Consider the following 27,937-nt stretch of genomic DNA (forward strand, 5'->3'; position numbering starts at 1 on the left):
TGCCCCAGCCTGGACCGTTCCACACCCCTTGACTCTCCCCTCCCCAACCTTGACTGCCTACTCAGTGACCCAGCCGGACCATTCCACAGTCCTGACTCTCTCTTCTCTATCCCTGACTGTCCCCGCAGTGAGCCAGCTTGGACCATCCCACCCTCCTGACCCTCCCCTCCCCATCCCTGACCATCCCTCCCCCCCGACTGTCCCCCGCCTCCAGTTCTGCGGCGGACATCCCCGAAGAACTGCCCGGGGAGGTAGAACGAGCCAGGTTTGCGGGTTGGGGGGTGTGGGGAGGCCAGGCGGGGCCCCTTCCCCCTCCCCCGCCCCCGCCCGGGCCGCGGCGCCCTCCCGCCGTTCCCCGCTCCCCCCGCTGGGGGGCGCGCCATGCGCCGGTCCGGCCCCGGGGGTTGCCCCTGGCAACGGCGGGAAGCGGCGGCGCCGGGACGGGACCGGCCGGGGACGCCGGAGCCCCGGCCCGCCCCCATCCCCGCCCCCGTCGCCCCCCATCGCCCCCGGCTCCGGCCGCACCGGGCGGGCCCGGGACGAGGCCACCCACCGGTGAGAGCTGCGGGGGGCCGAGGGGGAGGGGAGGGGAGGGGAGGGGAGGGGAGGGAAGGGGGCCACCATCCCCCCTCCTCCTCCCGCCCCTCCTCCAGGCGCCCCCCCTTCCTCCGGACTCCTCCCCGCCCCCTCCTCCTACCCTATCTCCAGGCCCCCCGCCCCCTCCTCCTGCCCCACGTCCAGCCTCCGCACTCCCTCTTCTTTCCCCTCCTCCGGGGCCCCCTCCCCCTCCTCCAGACGCCCCACTCCCCTCCTACTCCCCTCTTCCCTTCTCCTTCCCTAGCTCCAGGCCCCCCGCCCCCTCCTCCTTCCCTATCTCCAGGCCCCCCTCCCTCTTCTCCTTCCCTATCTCCAGGCCCCCACCCCCTTCTCCTTCCCTATCTTCAGGCCCCCCCGCCTCCTCCTCCTTGCCTTCCTCCAGACCCCCCGGCTTTCCTCCTTCCCTTATTTCCAGGCTCCACATCCCCTCCTCCTTCCCTTCCTCCAGACCTCCCCGCACCTCTCCCCCTTCCCTGTGTCCTCCCCCTTCTCCTTCCCAATCTTCAGACCCCCCTCCCCTCCCCTTTCCCCTCCTCCAGGCCCCCCACTCCCCTCCTGCCCCCTCCTTCCTCCAGACCTCCCCCCCTACTCTTCCTCCTTCCCTCTGCCCAGGCTCCACACCCCTTCTCTTTCCCTATCTCCAGGCCCTCCGCTCCTCCTCCTTCCCTATCTCCTTGGTCTCCCCCCATCCCTCCTCTTGCCCCTCCTCCAGGTTCCCCACCCCTCCTCCTGCCCCTCTCCCCCTCCCGGGCTCCCCACCCCTTGCTTCTTCCTCCCGTCTCTCTCCCCTCTCCACTCGCCCCTCGTCTCCTCCCTGTCCCCCCCATCCTCTCGCACCTCAATTCTCTTCCCTCTCCCTCCCGCCCCTTCCCCCCACTCCCTCCAGCAGCCTCGCCCCCCGCCTCCACCCACTCTGCCCCTGGCCTGGCCCCGAGGCTCCAGACGGGTCAGGTCTTCCTGAGCCTCCAGCCCCTCACCGTCAGCCCCCCTGACCGGGATGCCCGGCCCCCCCCAGCAGAACCCCCCAAACCAGGCCCCCAACCTGGCCGTCCTGGCCGGGAAGGCGGTTCTTCAGTCCGCCCCGCGGGCCTCCCCTCACCCCTCCTGCCTGGTTGGTTCTTGCCCCCAGCCCAGCTCCCGCCACTGGAAATCACCGTACTTTCCGTCTCCCAAGGCCAGAGCCTGAGCTTCCCCAAGAGCTTTTTATGGAACGAGGACTGTATCCCACCTGATCGGAGGCAGAAGGTCGTGGGTCCTCATTCCGGCTCCCGCCATTTGCTGCCGCGTGACCTGGGACGAGTCACTTCGCTTCTCTAGGCCTCAATTCCCTCATCTGTTAAACGGGGATTAAGACCGTGAGCCCGTCAGTAGGCAGGGATGGTCTCTATCTGTTGCCGAATTGTCCATTCCAAGCGCTTAGTACAGTGCTCTGCGCATAGTAAGCGCTCAATAGATGCTACTGAATGAATGTATGAATGACAGGGACCGTATCCAACCCAACCTGCTTGTAGCCACCCCCGCGTTTATTACAGTGCCTGGCATATAGTAAGTCCTTAACAAATAACAATATTATTAACATTATCATCTTGGATCTGCCCCACTGCCTTGTACAGTGCTGGGTACATTAAGAGAAGCAGCGCGGCTTAGTGGAAGGAGCACGGGCTGGAGAGTCAGAGGTCATGGGTTCTAATCTCCGCTCCGCCACTTATCAGCTTTAGGCAGAGTCACAGCTTCTCTGTGCCTCAGTCACCTCATCTATAAAATGGGGACTAAGACCGTGAGCCCCACATGGGACAACCTGATGACCCTATATCTACCCCAGCCGCTTAGAACAGTGCTGGGCACGTGATGAGCGCTTAACGAATGCCGTCGTTATTAAATACGATTGAATGAATTCTATCACCATTATTTTAAGGAGCAGGGAGTGGGGCAGTTAGGGCAGAAGAAGAGAAGCAGGGTACCTCCCTTCTCCCCCTTTCGCCCTCCGCCTAGACCCAACTCCTTGGTTGTGTTCAGGCCCCCCCCCGCTCCAGTTCCCCACCTCCTTACCAGTGGAGACCGGAAGCTGTGACCCGCTCAGAATTTGAGAGGATTGAGGTACTGGTGGACCCTCTATCCTACCCCTACTCCCTACCCCCTACCCCCTACCCCCAAGGTCCAGGGTGATTCATTTAAATCAGGGCCCGGGGCCAAGCAGTCATCTATCTGGAGTCCCCCCCATTGGGTGGTCTTCCTTCCTGGCCCAGAATCAGGCTTAAGTCTGAAGCGCAGTGGCCTAGTGGCTAGAACCGGGGCCTGGGAGTCAAAAGAACCCGGGTTCTAATCCCGGCTCCGCCACTTGTCCGCTGTGTGACCTCGGGCAAGTCACTTCACCTCTCTGGGCCTCGGTGACCTCAACTGTAAAATGGAGATGAAGACCATGAGCCCCATGTGGGACAGGGAATGTGCCCAACCTCATTAGCTTGTATCTCCCCCAGCGCTTAGAAAAGTGCCTGGCACATAGAAAGCGCTTAACAAATACCATGAAAAAAAAACGGTTTTAAAGGTGATCTAGTCAGTTAGGACAGGCAGGGAACAAAGCCGTAGGGGTGTAGATGGGAGGCGGGAAGAGCACAGATCACCTGACCTGGCCTCTAGTCCTGACTCTGAACAGGTCACCGAAACCATTCTGGGCCTCAGTTTCCTCATTTTTTAGATGGGGCTGATGGTCTGGGTTCTCCCTACCTCCCTGGCATACTGTGAGGGCAAAATGAGGTCACTGATAAGAAAGTACTTGGGGAAAATAAGAGCAGCAGATAGAGTCAAGGTATTATTATATGAGAAGCAACACGGCCTGGTGGAAAGAACTGAGGATTGGGAGTCAGGGGACCTGAGTTCTAATCCCTGTTCTGCTACTTGCCTGCTGTGTGACCTTGGGCAAGTCACTTCATTTCTCTGAACCTCAGTTTTCCTCCTCTGTAAAACGGGGTTAAATACCTGTCCACCCTCCTCCTTATACCGTGAGCTCCACATGGAGCAGGGGCTGGTTCGGATTGGATTATTCTCTATTTACCCCAGCCCTTAGCACAAAGGAAGAGCTTAACAAATGTCGTAATCATTGTTATCATTTTTAAAATTTCCTTTTTTCAAACGCCCAGGAAACAGAACCAGAAAAATGAGAAAGGCGGCCCGCTGACCTCAGCCATCATGAACGAGAGTCATACCGCCAAGAGAAGATTCTCACAAGCTTCGTGTGACGAAGGAAGAGAAGAAAATAGTTTGTATTTAGAAATTCTTTATCCGCGCGTTTCGGACTGTGACAGTGACCGCTGGGGGTGTGGCCGGTTTTCCAGGGGAGGATTATCTCAGTACTTTTGGAGACATCAGTATTCTAGACTCCATGCAAGGAGGAGTCAAGGGAATGTCTAAGAAATGTGGGTTGTCCCGCCTCATCTACCTGCTCCCACCCTGATGGACTGATTGACTGGTCTTCTCTGGAAACATGCGGCATTCCACACTGTAGTCTAGTGGAAAAAGCATCGGGCTGGGAGCGAGGAGCCCTGGGTTCTAATCCCAGCTCTGCCAGCTTTGGGCAAGTCACTTAATCTATCTGGGCCCCAGTTTACTCATCTGTAAAATGGGATAAGAGATTGTCAGTCCGGAGACTGTGTCCTATCCGATAACTTGGTGTCCACCTTGGCACTTAGCACATAGTAAGCACTTAATAAATACTGTAATTATTTTCTTTTATTATCCTATCGGGTGTATACCCCCGTACTTTCTACTGTGCTACTCACATAGTAAGCACTTAACAAATGCTCTTATTATTATCATTATTACCACCTTTACCTGTTTTCCAATTTCGCCATCTCCTCGAACCCACATCGGCAGCAGAGGCTAAAATGTTTCCCAGAAACTAGGCCTGCTGCTTCTCTATTAATCGTCTTGGGCTGTCGAGTCGTTTCCGACCCACGGCGACGCCACGGACACGTCTCTCCCAGAACGCCCCTCCTCCATCTGCAGTCGTGGTAGTGGATCCGTAGAGTTTTCTTGGTAAAAATCTGGAAGTGGTTGACCGTCGCCTCCTTCCGCGCGGTCAGCTCGAGTCTCCGCCCTCGACTCTGACCCGGGCCGCTGCTGCCCGGCACGGGGGAGTTTTGACTTGTTAGCACTCTCTAGCCACTGCCCAAATTAGGAATGGAATGGACAGGCCGCCGCTTGACTCTCCCTCTTATAGTCGAGACTGGTAGAGGACTGGAAACTCTCCAGGTGCCACCCTGAGAGGGGGCTCTCCGTGAATAATGATTATTAATATCGTTACGGTGGTGGTCGTATTCATTAAGAGGTACCTAAAGAAGAAACAGCGTGGCCTATTGGATAGAGCCCGGGCCTGGGAGTCACAAGGACCTGGGTTCTAATCCCGGCTCCGCCACTGCTGGGTGACCTTGGGCAAATCGCTTCCCTTTTCTGAGCCTCAGCTCAGTAAAATGGGGATTAAGACTGTAAACTCCAGCCGGAACAGGGACTGTGTCCAACCCGGCAACCCTGTATCTACCCCAGTGCTTATTTCAGTACCTGGAACAGAGTAAGCACTTAACAAAGACCATAAGAAAAAGGAAAATCCTCTGTCTAGGTCCTCGTCGGTCTACGTAGTCTCAGATCCAGGCTGCAGGATAAGGCGGTCACGTTCGGAGTGGGGAGATCCTGTTTCTGGCGGCACTAACTGTTCTGGGCTGGGACTAGGGAAACGTTCAGTCCCGCTCTGGCCCAGCTTGAGGTATGGAGTGGCTTTTCTGTCTCCTCCGCAGTGCCTAAAAAAGGTCTTTCCCTTGAATCGACGCATTTTCCCCGCCTGGACAGATACAAGCAGGCAAAGCACTTATCGGAAAAGGCCATCAAGGTAGGTGTTTTCCTGGTGTTTTGGGGGGAAATGGGGAAGTTTTCACTTGGCAAATCGTCCCCTCGCTATCATATGCACATACACTGATAAAGCCAATATGGGTGTCGCGGTCTCAGCGGCACTGAGGGTACGAGGAAGTTGTCCTTTGTTATGTTAGGTTAGATGTTCACAGCACCTGGCTCCATTTTCTTTTCTTTCTTCTTCTTTCTTTCTTTCTTTCTTTCTTTCTTTCTTTCTTTCTTTCTTTCTTTCTTTCTTTCTTTCTTTCTTTCTTTTCTTTCTTTCTTTCTTTCTTTCTTTCTTTCTTTCTTTCTTTCTTTCTCTCTCTCTTTCTCTCTTTCTCTCTTTCTCTCTTTCCTTCTTTCCTTCTTTCTCTCTTTCTTCATAGCATAGTGGTTAGAGTATGGGCTTGGAGCCAGGAGTTCATGGGTTCTAATCCCGGCTCCACCACTTGTCTGCTGTGTGACTTTGGGCAAGTCACTTTACTTCTCTGGGCCTCAGTCCTCTCATCTGTAAAATGGGGATTGAGACTGTGAAGCCCACGTGGGACAGGGACTGTGTCCAATCCGCTTTGCTTAAAACAAGGTCTTGCACATAGTAAGTGCTTAACAAATACATCATCATCATCATCATGTGGAATGGGGAATGTGTCCATCCCGATTTGCTTGTATCCACCCCAGCATTCTGTACAGTGCCTGGCACATAGTAAGAGCTTAACAAACACCATAGTTAGTATTATTTATTTATTTCCTCCTCATCTCCCTCTCCCTACAAAGCCTTTGCTCGAAAAGAATTGCTTCTTCCTCGTTGGCAGTTGGTCATGCCGGCCTATCCTCACCACCTGACTCCTGGTTTTCAGCTAGGATGCGGGTTTTTTTGTGGTACCTGTTAAGCGCTTACTATACGTCGAACACCGTTCTAAGCGATGGAGTAGGTACAAGTTGATTAGGTCGGACACAGTCCCCATCCTGCCATTTTACAGTTGAGGAAACCGAGGCCCAGAGAAGTGTGGGGACTTGTCGAGATCACACAGCAAATATTTGGCAGAGCCGGAATTAGAACCCAGGTCCTCTGACTCTCGGGCCAGTGCTCTTCCTTCTAGGCCACGCTGCTTCGGCTGCTGTTGTTGTCAACTTGGTTAGATTGTATTCCCCCAAGCGCACGCCACAGTGCTCTCTGTTCAGTAAATACGATTGATTGATTGCCGGGATCACTTCCTTGAGTGATGAAAAAGGGCCCCCGGGGAGTCAGAAGGAAGTTGCTTTAGCTGGGATGTGGGACTCAGGTCAGGAGAAGTTTTCAGGGTGCCCTTCCCACCCCAGCAGAACAATCTGGAGTTCAGAAATCCATCGAGTCTGTCAACACGCCACACCTTAAGCCCTTCTCCAGAGGGGCATCTTGGCCAAAGCACTTTGAGAAGCAGCGTGGTTTAGTGGAAAGAGCACGGACTTGGGAGTCAGAGGTCGTGGGTTCTGATTCCGGCTCCGCCACATCAGCTGTGTGACTTTAGGCAAGTCATTTAACTTCTCTGTGCCTCAGTTACCTCATCTGTAAAATGGGGATGAAGACTGTGAGCCCCACATGGGGCAACCTGATGACCTTGTATCTACCCCAGCGCTTAGAACGGTGCTGGGCACATAGTAAGCGCTTAACAAACACTATCATCATTATCGTTATTATTATTACTTAGCAACACCAGCTTTCTCTGCGGACCAGACTGATGCCCGGAGTACTGAGTGCAAGGGCACGCCCCGGAATCGGTTCGAAGCGATGAATTGGTTGGACTGCTGTCCCGAGGGTGGTCTCCTCTGGGGCTCACAACCACTGAAAACAAAGACAGAAAGCTAGCTGTTGTCCGCAGAAATACTTTGAGCACTTTAATTGAAAAATATTTACTTGCTCCTTAGGAAAAGAAAATCTTTACCATCTTCGGGCATTACCCAGTCATCCGGGCTTGTCTCCGAAAAAGAGGTTGGGTGGAGAAGAAATTTCATTCCCTGTACAAAGGAGGGCAGGATGGAAGCCACAGCGTTCACCGAAGAAGGAAAGGTAGTGCCTCTGGGGAGCTTCGGTTTCTCTAAATCAGAGGATCTGAGTTCTAATCTCAACTCTGCCATTTTCCTGTCAGGCTCAGTAATCCTTGGCGCAATGATCGCTAATTGACTGACTGACCGAAACACTCCTTGAAAGTGAATGAGCCGATGATTGATTTGGTTCCCAGAATTCTAGATAATTGAGTTACTGCCTCACTTTGAACTTCCATATCCAGTCTGTCGCTAAACGCCGACAGTTTTCCCTCCGCAACATTTCCTAGGTCGGCCCCTTCCTCTCCGTCCAAATGTCTGCAGTGTTTGTCCCAGACACTTGTCATTTCCCAACATGTATTTTTGGACTTTATGTGCTTTCTTTGTGCCGGGCACTGTACTAAGCGTACAAGCTAATCAGGTTGGATGTAGTCCCTGACCCACATGGGGCTCCCAGTCTTAATCCCCATTTTACAGTTACCTCAGTTACCTCATCTGTAAAATGGGGATTAAGACTGTGAGAGCCACGTAGGACACGGACTGAGTCTAACCCAATTATCTTGTACCTACAGTGCTTAGTACGTAGCAAGTGTTCAAAAAATCTCACTACGATGACCTAATAATCTAGAGGGGGAGACAGACGTAAATATAAATAAATAAATTTGGGATAGGTACGGAAGTGCTGTGGGGCTGAAGGTGGGGTGAATACCAAGTGCCTGAAGTGTACTGATCGAAATGCGTAGACCACTTAGAAGAGAGATGGAGCCAGGGAAAAGAGGGCTTAATCAGGCAATCAGGGATTGTCTCTATCTGTTGCCGAATTGTCCATTCCAAGCGCTTAGTACAGTGCTCTGCACGTAGTAAGTGCTCGATAAACACTATTAAATGAATACTATTGAATAAATACTACAGGAGGAGATGTGACCTTAATAATGCTTGGAAGGTGGAGAAGGGGTCTGGGGTGTATGAAGTGGGAGGGAGTTCCAGTCTAGGGGGAGGATGTGGGAAAGCAGCGTGGCTTAGTGGAAAGAGCCCGGGCTTGGGAGTCAGAGGTGATGGATTCTAATCCCGCTCCGCCACTTGTCAGCTGTGTGACCTTGAGCAAGTCACTTCACTTCTCTGGGCCTCAGTGACCTCATCTGTCAAATGGGGATGAAGACTGTGAACCCAGCGTGGGACATCCTGATTATCTTGTCTCTACCCCTGAGCTTAGAACAGTGCTTGGCACATGGTAACCGCTTAACAAATATCATTGTTATTATTATTATTAATAAGTACCATCGTCATTATGTTTATTATAGGTGAGATCAAGGGAGAGTTAGCAAGCTGGAGCTAGAGGAGCAAAGTCTGGGGGCTGGGCTGAAGTAGGAGACCAGTGAGGTGAGGTGTGGGGGGCGAACCAAATGAAGGCGAGGCCTTCCCTGATTAATTTTCTTCTCCCTTTCCCTCACCTACCACCTCGACAGTCCTTCACCAATCCTCCACTTCCGCAACCGTCGCGTTCCCGAATGTACCGACCCAACTTACTATTTAAGCGCTTAGTGATTAACATGCCCATTTTTCTTTCCCTTCTTCTATAAAGTACTTGTTGTCGGTCTCCCCTGCAGATTGTACAGCGCTCTGCCCACTGTAGACATTCACTAGTTGGTTGCCTGATGGGTGTTTTATAGACGTTAATCTGGATAACCGTGATCTGACAGCATCGCTCTTTTTTGTCCGATTTTTTTCAATTGAAGACGAGAACCGCCCTGACCGCAGAGAAGAGAACGGAAGTTTTTGCGACGAGTCACACGGCATCCACGATGTGATGGTAGGATAACGAAAGCGCCATGTCTGCTCCTCTGTTTTCCCACGCTGTTATTTTCAGAAGTTTCCGGTATCCGTCCGTTGTGATTACTGAGTGCTTACCGTCTGCGGAGCACTAACTGCTAGGGAGAGTAGATTTGGTGGACACATTCCCTGCCCACAATAAGCTTACACTCTAGAGGGGGAGACAGAAGTAAAAATAAATTATTTTATTGTTATCTTATGTTACGTTAATTATGTACGTACATGTATACGTACATGTGTGTATACATATGTAGTTCCGTATAATTATTTTACGTTTATGGACATAAGCGCTGTGGGGCCGAGGGAGGGGTGAATACGGGGAAGTGAGAGGGCGACGCAGAAGGGAGGGAGAGATGGGAAGATGAGAGTTTAGCCATGGAAGCCCTCTTGGAGGAGAAGGGATTATAATAAGGTTTGGAAGGTGGTGTCCACCCACTGGCATTCGGTCTTCATCGTGGGCGGGGTTTTCCGGTGGGGGGCGTCCCAGTCTAGGTTGGTGAAGGATGAAACCCCTTACCTTCTCTGGACGATCAGAAGGGACGTAATAGACGCCCACGGCTTGCACTGCGACCAGATGCTGAATCACTACGGGAAGACGAGCTCCTTCACCACCAAGGTGAGTCCTCAGCGGGGTCGCCCCCACCTCGCCGTCATCATCACCATCATCGTCATCACCCTCAGTCTGGACCCCGGCACGCAGTGTGTGTGCCGTGCGTGAGGGCAGTGCCCCGGACCGAGTGCGGCGTGCAAGGCGCTGAACCCACCGTCTGATGATGGAGTTTCCCGTCAGGACGAGGCTTGCTCATTCCGTGCAGGGCGCTGTACTGGGCACCCAATCTCTGCAGAGCGCCGAACTGAGCACTCATCGACAGAGCACTGTACTCCACTTCCTATCTGCAGAGCACTGAAGCAAGCACCCACTCTGAAGAGCACCGTACCGGGTATCTGCCGTATGTGCGGAGCGCTATACCGAACATCTGTGGTACACAGAACACTATAGTAGCCTCCTATTGGGTGCAGAGCACAATACTGGGCACCTACCGTGTGCAGAGCGCTGTACTGGGGACTTACTATGTGCAGAGCACTGTACTGAGCACCTTCTGGGTGCAGAGTATTACACTGGGCACTCGAGGACATATCGCAGAAAACCGGTTCCTGCTTTTGAGGAGTAATATGAAAACAAAAGGGAAATCAAAGGTACCACTGGAAAGAAACAACAGAGCAAACAGATAAATGAGCAGAAGAAATTAATCCAAGTCCACATTAATGCTGTGGCTGACAGATGGGAAGGAGAGAGAGTGAAAGTGTGTGTGAGAGAGTGTGTTTATTTGTTGGGGGGTGAAATCAGGGAGTGCTTGCTGGAGGTGGGGGCATTTCCCCAGTTGGGGTGTGTTGATTCAGTCAGTCAATCGTATTTATTAATAATAATGATGATAATAATAATGGTATTAAGTGCTTACTCTGTGCCAAGCACTGTTCTAAGCACTGGGGGAGATACGAGGCTATCGGGTTGTCCCACTTGGGGCTCACAGTCTTAATCCCCATTTTACAGATGAGATAACCGAGGCACAGAGACGTGAAGTGATTTGCCCAAAGTGACTCGGCCGACAAGTGGCGGAACCGGAATTAGAACCCACGACCTCGGACTCCCCAGTCCGTGCTCTTGCCACGAGGCCATGCTGCTTCTCTACTCCCTCTTTATTGGGCACTTACTGGGTGCTGAGCATTGTACTAAGAGCTTGGGAGAGTACGATGTGACAGTGTAACAAACACCTCCCCTTCGCAGAATGAGCTAATTGTCTAGAGAGATCACTCAATCAATGGGTTTCCTAATAACAATAATGTCGGTATTTGTTTAGCACTTACTACGTGCAGAGCACTGTTCTAAGCGCTGGGGTAGATACAGGGTGTTCAGGTTGTCCCACGTGAGGCTCCCAGTCTTCATCCCCATTTTACAGATGAGGTGACTGAGGCCCAGAGAAGTGAAGTGACTCGCCCACAGTCACACAGCTGCCAAGTGGCAGAGCTGGGATTCGAACCCACGACCTCTGACTCCCAAGCCCGGGCTCTTTCCACTGAGTCACGCTGCTTCTCTAATCACTAATGGCCCATCCGAACGATATGCCACTGGGGAGCATAAGGGAGTTTTCCGTGTCGGTGTTGAGGCTTCCCCAACCGTAGTATTTATTGGACACCTATTGTGTGCGGAACCCCGAACCCAGAGCTTGGGAGGAAACAGTAGTTTCAGTAGACATGATCCACGCCCTCAGGGAACCTAGAGTCTCGTCTCCGGCCTCCGTCTCCTCAGGACTGTAAGCTCGTTGTGGGCAGGGAATGCGTCCGTTTTCATATCGTACTCTCCCAAGCGCTTAATACAGTGCTCTGCGCACAGTAAGGGCTCCATAAATACGACCGACTGACTGACTCTTTGCCCAGAGCTTCCAAGGGTCCATCTGGGAACCTGGGAGTGGGAGGACATTTTAGGAAGGGCTAATTTCCCAGAAGTTCCTCCGCTGGCCGGGAAAAGTCGACGCACGCTAACCTACTTCCCGAGAGACGGGGCCCAAACCAGCCCACTGAGCCCTGAGTCCTCTTTCTCTTCGAAGATTGGACTGTGCCTGAATCTGAGGGATCTGCCGTGGTACGTGCAGGCCAACCCAAACGCCTTCTTCCCTCGCTGCTACAATCTCTGCACCGAAGACGAGAAGCAGGATTTTCTGGGTGAGCGAGCCGGGCGGCTGGCGTTCGGGCTTCCCGTCCCGGCGTGGCGGGGTCGCGGGGCGGGAGGGTCACCGAGGAACGGCAAAGGCTTTTGCCGCCCTTCCAAACCGCCCCGAGCCGGTGCCCGGACCGCCCTCGTGGGTACTGGATTTGGGGACGCTCGTTCGAAGGGAGCAAGTCCCGGCGACGCAGAAGGGAGTGGGAGATGAGGAAGGGTGGGGCTTAGTCTGGGAAGGCCTCGTGGAGGAGATGGGCCTTCGATAAGGCTTTGAAAGGGTAGGGACAGTCACTGTCCGTCGGATTTGCGGAGGGAGGGCGTTCCGGGCCGGAGGCGGGATGCGGGCCAGGGATCGGCGGCGAGGCGGGGGAGACGGAAGCCCGGTGAGAAGGTTAGTCCTAGAGGAGCGAGGTGAGGTAGAAGGGGGCAAGGTGATTGCTTTAAAGCCAATGGCGAGGAGTTTTTGTTTGATGCGGAGGTGGATGGGCAGCCACTGGGGTTTTTTGAGGAGCGAGGTGGCGCGTCCTGAGTGTTTTTGTAGAAAAATGTGCCGGGCAGCAGAGTGAAATATGGACTGGAGTGGGGAGAGACAGGAGGCTGGGAGGTCAGCGGGGAGGCTGATGCAGAAATACAGGCGGGATAGGAGGGGTATTGTATTAAAGTGGTAGTTAGTCTCCCAAGCACTAAGTACAGCACTGTACACATAGTAAGTGCTCAATAAATGGGGTTAAATGCATTAATTAATTCAAAACACCATATGCATGACATCACACACAACGTTGAGCAGAAGAAGCGGAGAAGCGGCGTGTACTATTGGATAAGGCACGGGCCTGGGAGTCAGAGGACCTGGGTTCTAATCCCACCTGTGCCAGTTACTTGCTGGGTGATTTTAGGCAAGTCATTCCACTTCTTTGCGCCTCAGTTTCCTCAACTGTAAAATGGGGATTCGGCACCTGTTCTCCCTCCTATTTAGACCGCGAGCCCCATGCTGGATAGGGATTGGGTCCGACCTTACTTGGACCTTCCTCAGCGCAAAGAACGGTGTTTGACACATAGTAAGAGCTTAACAAATACCACCCGCCCCCTCGGCCTGCCTGGGCCTGGCCAAGACCGCAGACTCACTGTGATCCGTGCTCAGGGGCGGTTGACTTGGGCCCAACCGGTGAGTTATCGGTTTAGGCCGCTCCCAGGCTAAGGGGTCGGATGGATTCCCTGCCTGCTTTCAGATGGTTTTCCGGGTCCCCTCTGGGCCTGGGGCCTGCGGGCGGACGCTTGGGGTCCGCGGGCGGACCCCTGGCCCTCTCATCCCCCCCCCCCAACCCGCCCCAGGGACCGATCAATATCATTTCAGATGATTTCCGGCAGACGGTGGCTTCCAGTATACTCAAATGGGTGGTCAGCAACCACACATGTGGCAAAAGCAAGCAGAAGACCAGGAAAGAAGGGCGCGGCCATGAAGACCAGTGCAGGAAAACAGGTATTGCTTCAGTCCCGGGGTTGGGGGGGCGTGAAGGATCAGGGAAGACTGGCGGGGGGTGATATTAGGAAGAACTTTCCCTTGGGAAGAGGGATTGTATCTTGGATTGATCCACTAAAGGAGGACAGGACGTCTCCATCCCCGGAGATCTCCCAGGATATTTAGGGAGTCATTGTTCATCCATCCGTCCATCCATCCATCCATCCATCCATCCATCCATCCATCCATCCATCCATCCATCCATCCATCCATCCATCCATCCATCCATTCACTATACTGTGAGCTCCAAGCTCGTTGTGGGCAGGGAATATGTCTGTTTATCGTTGTATTGTACTCTCCCAAGCTCTTAGTACAGCGCTCTGCACACAGTAAGTGCTCAATAAATGTGACTGAATGACCGACGGGGGCAGGAGTTACGTCGATCAACCGTATTGGACTCCGCCCTCGACTCTCTCCCTGGCCGCTGCTGTCCGGCACGGATGACTTTTGACTCGTAGCTGGTGGCCTCCCACTCGCTAGCCACTGGCCAAGTTAGGGATGGAATGAACAGGCCTCTGCACAATTCTCCCTCCCATAGCCGAGACTGGTAGAGGACTGGAAACTGCAGATGCCACCCTGAGAGGGGTATAATTCTATTTATTTATATCGATGCCTGTTACTCGTTTTGATGTCTGTCTCCCCGCTTCTAGACTGAAAGCCCAGTATGGGCGGGGATTATCTCTCTTAATTGCTGAGTAGCACTTTCCAAGTGCTTAATACAGTGCTCTGCACACAGTAGGTGCTTAATAAATACGATTGAATGGATCCTGTCCACTGTAAGTTCCCTCTAGACTGTAAACTAGGTGTGGGCAGGGAATGTATCTACCAATTCTATTATATTCTACTCTCCCAAGCTCTTAGTACAGTGCTGTGCACATCCAAGTAGTCAATAAATTCCACTGATTGATTGTATTGTACGCTCCCAAACACTGAGTACAGTGCTCAGTAAATACTACGGATTGATTCATTCGCTCACTCACTCATCCACTCGTCAGTATTTACTGAGCTCTATCTCTACACATTAGTCACTAAGTTCAGCGCTTAGTACAGTACTTACCAGTAAGTAGCATGGACTAATGGGTAGAGCATGGGCCTGGGAGTCAGAAGGTCACGGGTTCTAATCCTGACTCTGCCACTTGGCTCTGTGCCTTCACTTCTCTGTGCCTCGGTTGCCTCATCTGTAAAAAGGGGATTGAGGCTGTGAGCTCCACATGGGACAAGGACTGAGTCCAACCCGATTTGCTTCTATCCATCCCAGCGCCTAGTACAGTGCCTGGCATATAGTAAGCGCTTAACAAATAGCACAATTATTGTTATTATTATTACAGGGCTCTGTACTGAATAAGCACTCCGTACAGGGCTCTGCATTCAATAGGCACACAGTACAGGGCTCTGAACTCGATAGGAGGCACTCAATACAGGGCTCCGTACACAATAGGCACTCAGTTCAGAGCTCTTTACCCAGTAGGCTCTCAGTACGGGGCCTGGCCCCCAGCAGGAGCTCCGTCCGGTGCTCTCCTCTTTGGGGGTGTCCAGTAACCGCCGCCGACGGAAAGCAAGCGCCCGGACGGAAGGCAGCCTTGCCCCAAGCTGGTGCCAGGCGGAGCAGTCCCCGGTCCTGACGCTTTGCCATTTCAGATGCCGCTTCCTGGGAGGAAAAGAAGCGGAAGTGCCTCCCCGGTAGACTGATAGACGCCGCGTGCCAGGTGTGCGAGACCTACCTGGGACGCCTGGAGCACCGGGACATCGACGGCGCCGCGGACGGGCCGGAGGGGCCGGACGGGCCCGTTTCCCTCAGCGAGCCCCAGTGGGCCGAGCTGATCGAGCAGTATTACTGCCTCATTCAGTAAGGGGGTCCCCCTCCCTCCCCCTGACCCCCGGGGAGGGCGAACGGGGTCACCCGCTGTCACCGCCCTCCCCCTTAGCTTGGCCCAGTAATTACAGGCCTACCAACTCTCCTGTCTTGTACTCTCCCAAGCGTTCATTCAGTCGTAGGCACTGAGCGCTTAGTGTGCGCAGAGCACTCTTCGAAGCGCTTGGGAGAGGAAAATAGAACAATAAACGGACACGTTCTCCGCCCACAGTGAATTACAGTCTCGAGTTCCAAGTGCTTAGTAAGGTTCTCCAAAGACGGTAAGCACCCGATAAATGGGAAGCGGCGTGACCTAGCGGAAAGAGCCCGGGCTCGGCAGTCAGAGGGCCGGAGCTCTAATGCCGGCTCCACCACTTGTCTGCTCTGTGACCTTGGGCAAGTCGCTTACGTTCTCTGGAACTCAGTTATGTCACCTGCAAAATGGGATAAAGATCGTGAGCCCCGTGTGGGTCGTGGACCGTGTCCAATCTGATTAGCGCGCGTCTATCCCAGCACTTAGTACTTAGCGCTTAGCGCTTAACAAATACTGTAAAAAAATAATTAACCAATAATAATAATAATAATGTTGGTATCTGTTAAGCGCTTACTATGTGCCGAGCACTGTTCTAAGCGCTGGGGTAGACATAGGGGAATCAGGTTGTCCCACGTGGGGCTCACGGTCTTAATCCCCATTTTACAGATGAGGGAACTGAGGCACAGAGAAGTGAAGTGACTTGCCCACAGTCACACAGCCGACAAGTGGCAGCCCATTGATTGATTAATCAGTCCTCTCCAGTCCTTCCCTCCTCCTGCCCCTTTTCCAACCTCTATCCCATCTTTCCCAGCAAATATCTCCCTCCTCCTCTCAAAATCCACCCCTCCACCTCCACCTCCGATCCTGTCCCGTCGCACCTTATCCATTCATTCATTCATTCATTCAATAGTATTTAGTGAGCGCTTACTCTGTGCAGAGCACTGTACTAAGCGCTTGGAATGTGCAATTTGGCAACAGATAGAGACAATCCCTGCCCATTACAGTCTAATCCAAATCCCTGTCCCCTCCCTGACCTCCATTTTAGAGAAGCAGCATGGCTAGAGAAGCAGTGTAGCTTAGTAGACAGAGCACGGGGCTGGGAGTCGGGAGAAACTGGCTTCTAATCCCGACTCTGCCTCATGTCCGCTGTGTGACCCTGGGAAGGTCACTTCACTTCTCTGGGCCTCAGTTACCTCATCCGTAAAATGGGAACTAAGATTGTGAGCCTAATGTGGGACAGGGACTGTGTCCGAACTGATTACTGTGTTTTTACCCCAGCGCTTATAATAATAAGTATGGTACTTGTTAAATGCTCACTGGGTGCCAAGCACTGTTCTAAGCCCTGGGGTCGATACGAGTTAAGCAGGTTGGACAGCGCTTGAACAGTGCTTCATGTATAGTAAGTGCTTGTGAGCTCGTTGTGGGCAGGGATTATCTCTGTTTATTGCTGTATTGTACTTTTCCAAGCGGTTAGCATAGTGATCCGCACACAGTAAATGCTCAGTATATATAATCGAATGAAAAGTGCTTAACAAGTGCCATTACAAAAAATACTGTTAACATTCACAGATACCATTATGATTTTGATATGAGGGCAGCCAACGGGGACCACAGGGTCCATGGACCCCCCCCCCCCCGTATACAGCAGGGGCCGATGGGCGCCTCGTCTTTCCAAAAACGGGAGTGGGGTGAATCGTTAAGGGGTCAACCGTCCACCTTAGCAGCCGACGACGGCGTCTCCCGAACCCCTGCTAGGTGGGAGCTGGGCCCGGTGGGAGGGCGGCCTCTGGGGTCCCCCAGCCCCCCGCGGGGTTTGGACACCGGGGGACGGTCAGGTCGGGGTCCACCCCCGACCCTGCCGGGGCCCCTTCCCCTCGGGTCTGACGTTAAACGGGTTTTCAAAGGCCGGAAGCCTGGCCCGGCTCGGCCACGGGACGCGGTGTGTAACCTGCCCGGATTGTAATGCGGTTGTCTTGATTTTATTTTTTAGTGATGATGCTTTTATTTGTAATTCAAGGGATTACATTCCACAGTGCCAGACTATACTGAATAAAATCACGTCAGTCAACCCACAGCTGGAAATCGACGGCATGCAAAGTATCTGGATTATAAAGCCCGGGGCGAAATCACGGGGCAGAGGTAAGAGGCCGGCAAACTTCCTTTCACCCGGAGCGGTGGCTCGTAGGTGACGGACTTGTTCTGGTCCAGCAGGCCTGGCTGGGGACGGTGGAGGTCAATTTGTTCATGCTAGTGGATAGAGCACAGGCCTGGGAGTCCGAAGGACCTGGGTTCTAATATTCTAATATTCTAGCATAGTGATCCGCACACAGTAAATGCTCAGTAAATATAACTGAATGAAAAGTGCTTAACAAGTGCCATTACAAAAAATACTGTTGTGCTTAACAAGTGCCATTACAAAAAATACTGTTAACATTCACAGATACCGTTATGATTTTGATATGAGGGCAGCCAACGGGGACCACAGGGTCCATGGACCCCCCCCGTATACAGCAGGGGCCGATGGGCGCCTCGTCTTTCCGAAAACGGGAGTGGGGTGAATCATTAAGAATCATTAGCTTTGCCACTTGTCTGCTGTGTGACTTTGGGCAAGTCACTTTGCTTCTCTGGGCCTCGGTTACCTCGTCTGTAAAATAGGGATGAAGACCGTGATTGACCTGTTTGACTTGTATCGACCCCAGGGCTTGGAGCAGTGCTTGGCACATAGTAAGCACTTAACAAGTACCGTAATTGTTATTATTATCATTCCCGATTCGCCAACAAGCCCCGTCTAACCCAGCACATAGTAAGCACTTAGCAAGTACCGTAATTATTATTATTATCATTCCCGATTCACCAACGAGCCCCGTCTAACCCATGGACCCAGAGACCCCTCTCTGATGCCCCTGTCCCCGTCCCCCTCCCCAAGAGCTCCTCGTGGTCTCACGAGCCCCTGAAGGCCTGTGACCGCCCCGCCTCCCCCCTCCAGACATCGTATGCATGGACCGGGTGGAAGACATCTTGAAGCTGGTGAGCTCCGCGGACCAGGCCTCCTCCAAGGACAAGTGGGTGGTCCAGAAATACATCGAGACCCCGCTGCTCATCTACGACACCAAATTTGACATCCGCCAGTGGTTCCTCGTCACCGACTGGAATCCCTTGACCGTTTGGTTCTACAAAGAGAGCTACCTCAGGTTTTCCACTCAGCGGTTTTCCCTGGACAGTTTGGACAGGTAAGCCCGCCCTCCCCCTGCCAAGAAAGGACAGCGAAAAGCCCAAGTTATCCCTGACTCAAAGGGAAAGATCGATGACTCCAGGGCCGGATCCTAACTTGGCTTCTCACTCGAACTCATCAGAGGACACTGAGGTCCCCCGACGCTATCAGAAAGCATTTAATGAGCCTCGACTGTGTGAAGAAGCAGCGTTGCCTAGTGGAAAGAGCCCGGGCCTGGGAGTCAGAGGACGGTCACACGTCTGCTGTGTGACCTTGGGCAAGTCACTTAACTTCTCTGTGCCTCAGTTACCTCATCAGTAAAATGGAGATTAAGACTGTGAGCCCGTGTGGGACAGGGACTGTGTCCAGCCTGATTACGTTGTATCTGCCTTAGTGCTTAGAACAGTGCTTGGCACAGAATAAGCACTTCAAAACCATTATTATTACTATTACGAACACTGAACTGGGTGCCTACTCTGTGCAGAGCACCGTACTGGGGGCCTACTGTGTGAAGAGCACCGAACGGGGTACCTTACTGTACTAGGTGGCTTCAAGGGGGGGAGCACTGTACTGGCAGACTACGCAGAGCACTGTACAAGATGCTTGTGGTGGGCGGAGCATTATAGCGGGTGCTGACTGTGTTCGGAGCACTGTGCTGGAAGTCCACTGTGTGCCGAGCCGACAGGAAATGACTCCCCTTCTTCAAAGCCTTCCTGAAGGCCCATCTCCTCCAAGAGGCCTTCCCAGACTAAGCCCTCCCTTCCTCCTCTCCCACTCCCTTCCGCGTCGTCTTAATTGCTCCCTTTATTCTTCGTCCTCCCAACCCCACAGCACTTATGCACGTATCTGTCATATTCATGTCTGTCTCTCCCTCTGGTCTGTAAATCCATCGTGGGCAGGGACCGTGTCTGTTATCGTGTACTCTCCCAAGCGCTTAGTACAGTGGTCTTCACAAAGGAAGCGCTCAATAAATACGACTGACTGGCAGAGCCCTGTGCTGGGCCTTGAACCTGCTGCCTACGGGACACTGCGCCGAGAGCCTGCAAGGGGCCGAGCCTGGGATCAGGTGTTTCGGGGACGTTCGGTAGAAGCGCTCATGATCCTAAGAGAGGCAGAGAGGCAAACCGGGCCGGAGAGACCGAGTCCGAGAGAAAGAGATAAAGAGAAGTAAATTAGCGATGATAGAGGGAAAGCTAGGGATGTCATGGTCAGAAGCCAGAGATAAGACAGTGTGGGAGAGGGGAGAGACGGGGATTCACTCATTCAGTCGTATTTTTTGAGCGCTTACCGGGTGCAGAGCACTGGACTAGGCGCTTGGAAAGTCGGCAACGGATAGAGACAGTCCCTACCCAACAACGGGCTCACGGTCTAGGAGGGGGGAGACGGACAACAAAAAAAAGCAAGTAGGCAGGCATCGATAGCATCAATATAAATAAATAGAATTATAGATATACGCACATCATTAATAAAATAAGTAGAATAATAAGTATGTACATACGTTGGGTGGTCCGTGCTGGATCACTGGTGGAGGGTGAGGGTTGGAGAGGGAGAGTCGCGGGTGTTGGATGGTTCATGCTTGGTCACTGGGGGAGAGTCAGGGGTGGAGGAGGGCGAATCAAGGGTGTTGGATGGTCCATTCACTGGGAGAGAATGAGGGATGGAGAGGGGAGAGTCAGGGCTGTTGGATGGTCCATCCCCGACCATGAGGGTGGGTGCCCGGGACGGCGACCGGCGCACGGTTCTTTCGAGCGTCCGGGGCCCTCTGTCCGAGACCTAGCCCTGAGCTGGGCGGCTCACGGGGCAGGCAGTCCTGGGGCCTTCATTAATCCGTAGCAAACATTTTGTAAAGGAGAAGCGAAGTCTCCTTTGGGGAGTTTCCACAGTGCCCATGAATCATAATCTCCAGTGGGCGGGCATCGTCCCCTCTGCATTGTTCCCCATCCCCTTCTCCATGCCGTCGGACCCCACCCCGGTTGGCATTCCTGCTCTGCGCTGGGATGGGCCCAGCGTGGAGCATTCGAGTGCCCTTTATCAGTCTTCTCTCCCCCGTCTCCCCTGCTTTCACAGCCCCGGCTCCTCCCGAAGCGTTGTCCTCCCCACCCCGAGCACCCACTCCCTCGGACACCTGTGGCAAAGTAGTTGTCACCTCCCCCCCGTGTCCTTGGTCCTTGGTTCCGCTCTGAAATGGGGAAGAGATAATTGGGCAAGTGACTAATGGGGAAGAATGACACCCCGAATCCACCCCACCCCCTCATCACACTTCCCTCGAGGAACTGCTTCCTGCTAGGAACTGATCCACTCACACTTTTAGCTCCTCGAGGGCAGTCATCGTATTCATTCAGTCGCATGTATCGAGCGCCGACCGTGTGCCGAGCGCTGTACTAAGCGCTTGGGAGAGCACGATAGAACGGTAAACAGTGACATTCCCTGCCCACGAGGAGTTCACAGACTAGAGTGGGGGAGACAGTCATCGGTACAAATAAATAAAATTACAGATATGTACCTATCAAACACTTAGGACGGTGTTCTGCACGCAGTAGGCCATGAGCTCTTTGAGAGCGGGGATGGGATCTACTGACTCTATTGTCCTCTCCCCTGCGCTCAGTACGGTGCTCTGTACACAGTAGACTGGAAGCTCCTTGAGGGCAGGGTTGGTGTCCACTACTTCTGTTGGACTCTCCCACGTGCTCAGCGCTGGGCCCCTAGCATGTGCTGGACTGTAAGGTGGTTAATAATAATCATAATGATAATTATGGTACTTGTTAAGCTCTTACTATGTGCCAAGTACTATTCTAAGCACTGGGGTAGGTGAAAGTCAATTATGTTGGACTGTGTCAGTCAGGTTGGACACAGTCCCCGTCCCTCATGGGGCTCACACTCTTGATGCCCATTTTCCAGATGAGGTCACTGAGGCCCAGAGAAGTGAAGAGACTTGACCGAGGTCAGCCAGCAGCCACGTGGCGGAGCCGGGATTAGAACCCGGGTCCTTCCGACTCCCGGGCCCGTCCCCCATCCACTAAGCCACGCGATAAGGCTTCGAAGCGGGGGAGAGTAATCGTCGGTCGGTTTTGAGGAGGGAGGGCGATCCGGGTCGGAGGTAGGAACGCGGGAGAGGGCCCCGTCCGTACGCTCGGGGGTCCGACCCCCGACCCCAGCCGCCGGACGCTGCCTCTTCCAGCTCGATCCACCTCTGCAACAACTCGGTCCAGAAGCACCTGGTCAACGCGGCGGACCGGAGTCCCCAGCTGCCCGCCTACAACATGTGGACGAGCACCCGCTTCCGGGAGTACCTGCAGCGGAAGGGGCGAGGTGGCGTCTGGCAGGCCGTCATCTACCCGGCCATGAAGAAGGCCGTGGGCCACGCCCTGAAGGTGGCCCAGGACCACGTGGAGCCGCGGAGGAACAGCTTCGAGCTGTACGGCGCCGACTTCATCTTGGGCAAGGACTTCCGGCCCTGGCTGATCGAGATCAACTCCAGCCCCACCATGCTTCCGTCCACCCCGGTCACCGCCCAGCTGTGCGCCCAGGTGCAGGAGGACACCGTCAGGGTGGTGATCGACCGGAAGCTGGACCGGAACTGTGACATCGGGAACTTCGAGCTGCTGTGGAAACAGGTGAGGAGGCGGGGGCGGCCGGGAGAGACGCCTCCTCCCGGTCCCCCGGGCCCCCGGCACGCAGCGTGCGATTCCCTTTTTTTTTTAATGGTATTTGTTAAGGTCTTAATATATGCCAGGCACTGTACTGAGCGCTGGGGGACAACCAAGCTGATCGGGTTGGCCACAGCCCCGGTCCCACATGGGGCTCACAGTCTTAATCGCCCTTTTACAGAGGAGGGAACCGAGGCCCAGAGAAGCGAAGTGACTTGCCCAGCGTCACACAGCAGACGAGCGGCGGAGCTGGGATTAGAACCCGGGGCCGTCCGACTCCCGGGCTCGGGCCGTAGCCGCTCGGCAGCGCTGCTTCTAACCTGGCCTTCTGTTAACATCGGTTAGCTTCGATGCTAAACGCCCTCTCTCCCTCTCTGTCTCCAGCCGGTGGTCGCGCTCCCCCGCTTCAGCGGGTCAAACCTTTGCGTGGAAGGGGTCGGCCTCCAGAAGTCCAGAAAGCCCCCGGCGTCCATCTGCACGGTCAACCTGCTGGGGCAGCTGGCTAGCACCCAGGGCCCGCGGGGTCCGGTCGCGGCGGGCGGCCGAACCCACGCGCCCGAGCCGGTCCGGCCGAGGGCCGCCCGCCATCCCGGGAAGTGGGAGGGGGAGAAGGTGGTCTCCTACAGCCTGCCCGAGCCCGGCCGGGACCCCCCGGACAGAAGCTGCAGAGCCTCCAAGGTGGAATTTCCGGCTTTTCCCTTCCGGCCCGAAGAGAGAATCTCCTGGGGCCTCCGGGGGCTCCCGGCGGCCCGGCTCCAGAACCCCCCCGGCCTCTGTGCCCCCTTCAGCCCCTCGGCCCTGGTGCTCCGGAACCTGAAGATCCGAGACGGACCCTGGTTCCGGCCGGCCAGGGGATCAGGTAGCGTCCGCCGCGTCGCCACGTCCCATTTGGCCTCGCGGCCCGAGGTCACCGGGGCCGCCCTGCCGACACCTGCCTCTTCCTGGGTGGACTTGGCCCCGGATAGCATCCTCGTCGTCATCATCGCTGGGCCGTTTGTTAAGTTCCTAGTAGGCCTTAACAGATGCAGTGAGGCCTAGTAGATAGACGCGGGGTCTGGGAATCAGGACGTCTTGGGTTCTGATCCCGGCTCCGCCACTTGTCCACCGTGTGACCTTGGACAAGTCACTTCACTTCTCTGGGGTCAGTTACCTCATCTGTTAAATGGGGATCAAGACTGTGTGCCCCATTTAAAACAGGCATCGTGTCCATCCTGATTTACTTGCAACCATCCCAGCGCTTAGTACAGTGCCTGGCATATAGAAAAAACACTTAAATACCATAATAATTATCATCATCATTATTATTATTTCTTAGAGAAGCAGTGTGGCTTAGCGGAAAGAGAATGGGCCCGGGAATCCGAAGGATCTGGGTTCTAATCCCGTTCCACCACTTGACGGCTGCGTGACCTTGGGAAAGTCACTTCACTTCTCGGTGGCCGCAGTCACCTCGTCTGTAAAATGGGGGTCAAGACTGTGAGCCCCATGTGGAACGGGGATTGGGTCCAGCCCGATTAGCTTGTATCTCTCCTAGAGCTTAGAACCGTGCCTACCACTGTTAACAAATACCCTAACCCCCGCCCAAAAAAATACCACGATTATAGTGGTGGCCTTTATTAACGAGGCCTTGCCGTTCGGGGAAATAGCCGGAAGGTATTCACTCTTTTTCTGGCATTTTGGTGCCTCCGGTCTCAAGATTTGTTCAGAGGTTCTGGTTGAAGTTCCCACTGGATAAGATTAAGAGACCAGGAAAGAGGAACACGGATTGAGACAGTTTTTCCATGGAGACCGTGAAACCAGGATGTGAAGACAAAAGGTGCATAAAACCGTGAGGATGGAAAAAATCAGAATGGCAGAGCTGGGATTAGAACCCAAGTCCTCTGAATCCCAGCCCCGGGCTCGTCCCACTAGGCCACACTGATTTACTTATTCCATTGATTTTGTCATTTAGGTTTACATTTCTTCGTCTGTGCTTTTACCATCTGTATCTTCTTTAATGCTCCCTGCTCCCACTATATGGACGAAATGGGCCTCCCTGCCTATTTTTTAAAAATGTATTTGCTAAGCACTACAAGATAATCAGTTTGGACATCGTGCGGGTCCCACAGTCTTAATCCCCATTTTACAGATGAGCTAGCTGAGGCACAGAGAAGTGAAGTGATTTGCCCAAGGTCACCCAGCAGACAGGTGGCAGAGCCGGGATTAGAATCCCTGACTTTCTGACTCACAAGCCTGGGATCTTTCCACCTGACCACACTGATTCTATCTTCCGCATTAGGTGATCGGCTATTCTACTTTGATTTTATTTTCCCACAGGCCTAGCACAGTCCTCTGCATTCAGTAGCCAGTCAATATCGTGCTGTACATGCAGTGGACATCCAGTCTAGTGCTCTGCATATAGTAGACTCCCGGGACAGGGTTCTGTATAAGTCTGCTCCCAGTACAGTACTCTGCAGAGAGGAGATGTTGTAGATTGGGAGAGAGGATGGAAAAAAAGAACAAACTCCGAGGTGATGACAGCTAATCGTACTTGTAAACATTCACAGACAAACATGCCGCAGATAATCTGCAAGATGGATATCTTAATAACGGTTAAGCAACTTTAATACTATGTCACTTCAGTGTTCTGCACACTGTAGCCTGTAAACTCCTTGAGGGCAGGGATCTTGTCTATTAATACTCTGCTTTCTTGTACTCTCCCAAATGCTTAGTTCAGTGCTCTGCAGAGTGTGAGCTCTCAATAAATACCACTGATGGATTTATTGATTGAACGGGAATCCACTTTCAAGCACTTGCTCATCAATCATTCAACTGTATTTATTGAGCGCTTACTGTTTGCAGAGCACTATACTAAATCCCCTGTACACACGTCCATCTTTTCCATTCTCTTGGGACGCCTATGTCTAGTTTATCTCGTATCTGTCACACAACCCCCAGCTGCACACGGGAACACAACCCTATATTTTAAGAGCCTTGAGAGCAGGGATCTAAGTCTATTATATTCCCTTAAACGCTTCGTACAGGACTCTGCCCATAGTAGGTGCTCAGTAAATGCGAACGATGGATGGATCCATCCAATCAATCAAGCAATCAATCAGGGGTGATTATTGAGCACCGGCTGTGTGCTTGAGCTTGTATTGAGCACTGTACTGAGTGCTTGGGAGAGTACTCTATAAAGGACTTGGTAGACAGATCCCCTGCCCACGCTGAGCCTGCAGTCTAGAGGGGGATACAGACATTAATATAAATAAATTATGGATATGTACAAAAGTGATGCGGGGCTGAGGGAGGGGCGAATAAAAGGTACAAATTTAAGTGTAAAGGCAACAAAGAAGGGAGTGGGAGAAATGGAAATGAGGGCGTAGTCGGCCTGTTGGAGGAGATGTACTTTTAATGGGGCTTTGAAGATGGGACGAGCGATGGTCTGTCTGATATGAAGAGAAAGGGTTTTCCAGGCCGGAGGCAGGATGTGGGCGAGAGTTTGGCGACGAAATAGTCGAGATTGAGGTACAGCGAGTAGGTCGGCATTAGAGGAGCAAAGTGTGTGGGCTGAGCTGAAGTAGGAAATCAGACATAAGGTAGGAGAGGGCGAGGTGATCGAGTGCTTCGAAGTCACCGGCAAGGAGTTTCTGTTTGATGCGGAGGTGGACGGATAACCACTGGAGGTTTCTGAGGAATGGGGAAACAAGAACGGAATGGTTTTGTAGAATAATGATCTGGGCAGCGGAGGGAAGAATGGACTGGAGCGGGGAGACACAGGAGGCAGGGAGGTCAGCAAGGAGGCTGATGCGGTAATCGAGGCGAGATAGGATGACATAGCGGCAGTTTGGATGGAGAAGAAAAGGAGGTAACGTCTGAGTAGGCGTCCGCCCAAGCCCGCACATTCACTCCGAGGAAGCAGCGTGACTAGAGTCCGGGCCCGGGATTCAGAAGGACCTGGGTTCTAATCCCCGTTCCGCCACTTGTCTCCTCCATGACCTTGGCCGAATCGCTTCACTTCTCTGTGCTTCAGTTCCCTCATCTGTAAAATGGGGATTAAGACTGCGAGCCCCACGTGGGACAGGGACGGTGTCCAACCCAGTTAACTTGTATCTACTCCAGCGCTTAATGCAGTGCCTGACACGTAGCGTTTAACAGATACCATACCAAAAAAAAATACCATATGGGTTGCTGTCTCTCTGTCTCGAGGTTTCCCACGCAGTTTGAAGAAGAACACTTGCCTCGTGTGCAGAGGCACCTTCCAGCTGGAAAAGACGTGCAAACACTGCAGCTCTTTCCACGCCACCATCTTCCAAGAAGGTACCTTCATCCCCCTAACCGCCCAGGGCTCCCCGGTGAAGAAGAGCGCGAACAGCGCCTGGAGCACCCAGAGGACCCCCCGGCCCTAGGAGACCCCAGACCCATTCCGTTTCTACAGAGAGACGCCCACCCCCTCCCGCCCCCCTCTGATGCTGCTTTGGACAAGGGACGTGAGCCCCAAGATGACATTTGCTTCTCCAATTCTTTCTGGCCTCCCGGTCAATCCCAAGATGGTGAAATTGGGAGCCCCAGGGCATGGGAAGCTTTGCTCCAGGACCTCCCCCCCCCCCAGATGGGGTGGCAAGAGTGAACTAGCCAGGAAGGAACTGTGGGAATTTCCTTCCCTGAAGACTTCCGGCACGTCAACCCCTAAAGATGTCCTGCTCTCTCGCGGTCCAAGCCCCAAGTCTCCCCAGCTCCCCATGGCCGGGCCCGGAGTCCCGGTGTCGAAGGTGACCTTGGGGATCTAAAAGGTTCCACTTCCCAGTTTAGGGTTCCACCCACCTCCCTCGACACCCGCCCCGTCCTCGGGTTGAATAGGAAACCGAGTCAGGCTCTCCGACGTGTCGGTAGATCTGGGTTTGGCAAGACCCCAGCAACGAAAGAAGCCTCGGAGTTAACTTTCCCTCTGAATCCCAGGACCCAGGGCCTCACAGCCGGGAGTTCGGCCCTAGGGAAAGGGGGGCTGGGTTAGGTCTGGATGGACGGGGGTCAGCAGGATGGGGAGAAGGCTGGGTGCTGCAGGGGGCGAATCCTATGAAATCCAGAGCGCTAAGTGACACTGGGATCCCGGAGTGGATTGTGAACGGACCCCCACTTCTCCTTGGAATTGGAGCCCCCAGCTCTGTCCCTGGATTGCAGAGGGGCCAGACAACTCGGCCGGCGGGCCTACGTCTTTCCAAGACCCTGTGTCCATCCCAACGGGGCCCAGATCCTCGGACTCAGAGACCCCCCGGATCCTCGGCCTGGCTCTCCTGGGTGGGGGCTTTCTCCCAGTGACGGTAGCCACAGTGGGGATTTCACCGGCCCCGGGAGGAAGTGGACACCAGAGCCGAGAGGCCCCGGGGCGGGCAACCTTCCTTGCGAGGATGGGACCACGCTCGATGGTTATCGACGAACCCCGGGCACTGTGGCCTGGAGACCAATTTCCCACCAATCTCCCTTCCGAAATAAAAACGACCCATTCAGATCCTGCGATTGCTGCTGAACGAGGGGAATAAATTGACTGATCGTCTTTGTCGACCTTCTGACGCAGTGGTTTATCACGGTCATAACGCTAATTATGGTGTTTGTTAAGTGTTGACTATGGGTCAGGCACCGTGCTAAGTGCTG

General features: G+C 53.6%; 1 protein-coding gene across 4 annotated transcripts; it reads left to right on the forward strand.

Moving 5' to 3' along the window:
- The first annotated feature begins 475 nt into the window (after positions 1-475).
- On the forward strand, positions 476-27,848 carry TTLL8 (tubulin tyrosine ligase like 8). Of its 4 annotated transcripts, none has more exons than XM_029079522.2 (14): positions 476-555; positions 3,735-3,853; positions 5,385-5,476; positions 7,384-7,525; positions 9,237-9,310; positions 9,818-9,946; positions 11,937-12,051; positions 13,401-13,526; positions 15,204-15,411; positions 17,442-17,590; positions 18,438-18,681; positions 21,841-22,276; positions 22,694-23,168; positions 26,495-27,848. In XM_029079522.2, exons 2-14 carry the CDS (start codon positions 3,784-3,786, stop codon positions 26,692-26,694), a joined length of 2,460 nt encoding a protein of 819 aa, XP_028935355.1. In that variant the 5' UTR covers positions 476-555; positions 3,735-3,783; the 3' UTR covers positions 26,695-27,848. The 4 variants fall into 4 exon arrangements, with proteins under 4 accessions (XP_028935355.1, XP_039770039.1, XP_039770040.1 ...); XM_039914105.1 differs by having other exon boundaries at positions 17,469-17,590; XM_029079521.2 differs by lacking the exon at positions 476-555 and adding an exon at positions 2,602-2,694.
- The last annotated feature ends 89 nt before the right edge of the window (positions 27,849-27,937 follow it).

This window comes from Ornithorhynchus anatinus, chromosome 14, assembly GCF_004115215.2.
Source record: "Ornithorhynchus anatinus isolate Pmale09 chromosome 14, mOrnAna1.pri.v4, whole genome shotgun sequence".
Taxonomy (NCBI): Eukaryota; Metazoa; Chordata; class Mammalia; order Monotremata; family Ornithorhynchidae; genus Ornithorhynchus; species Ornithorhynchus anatinus.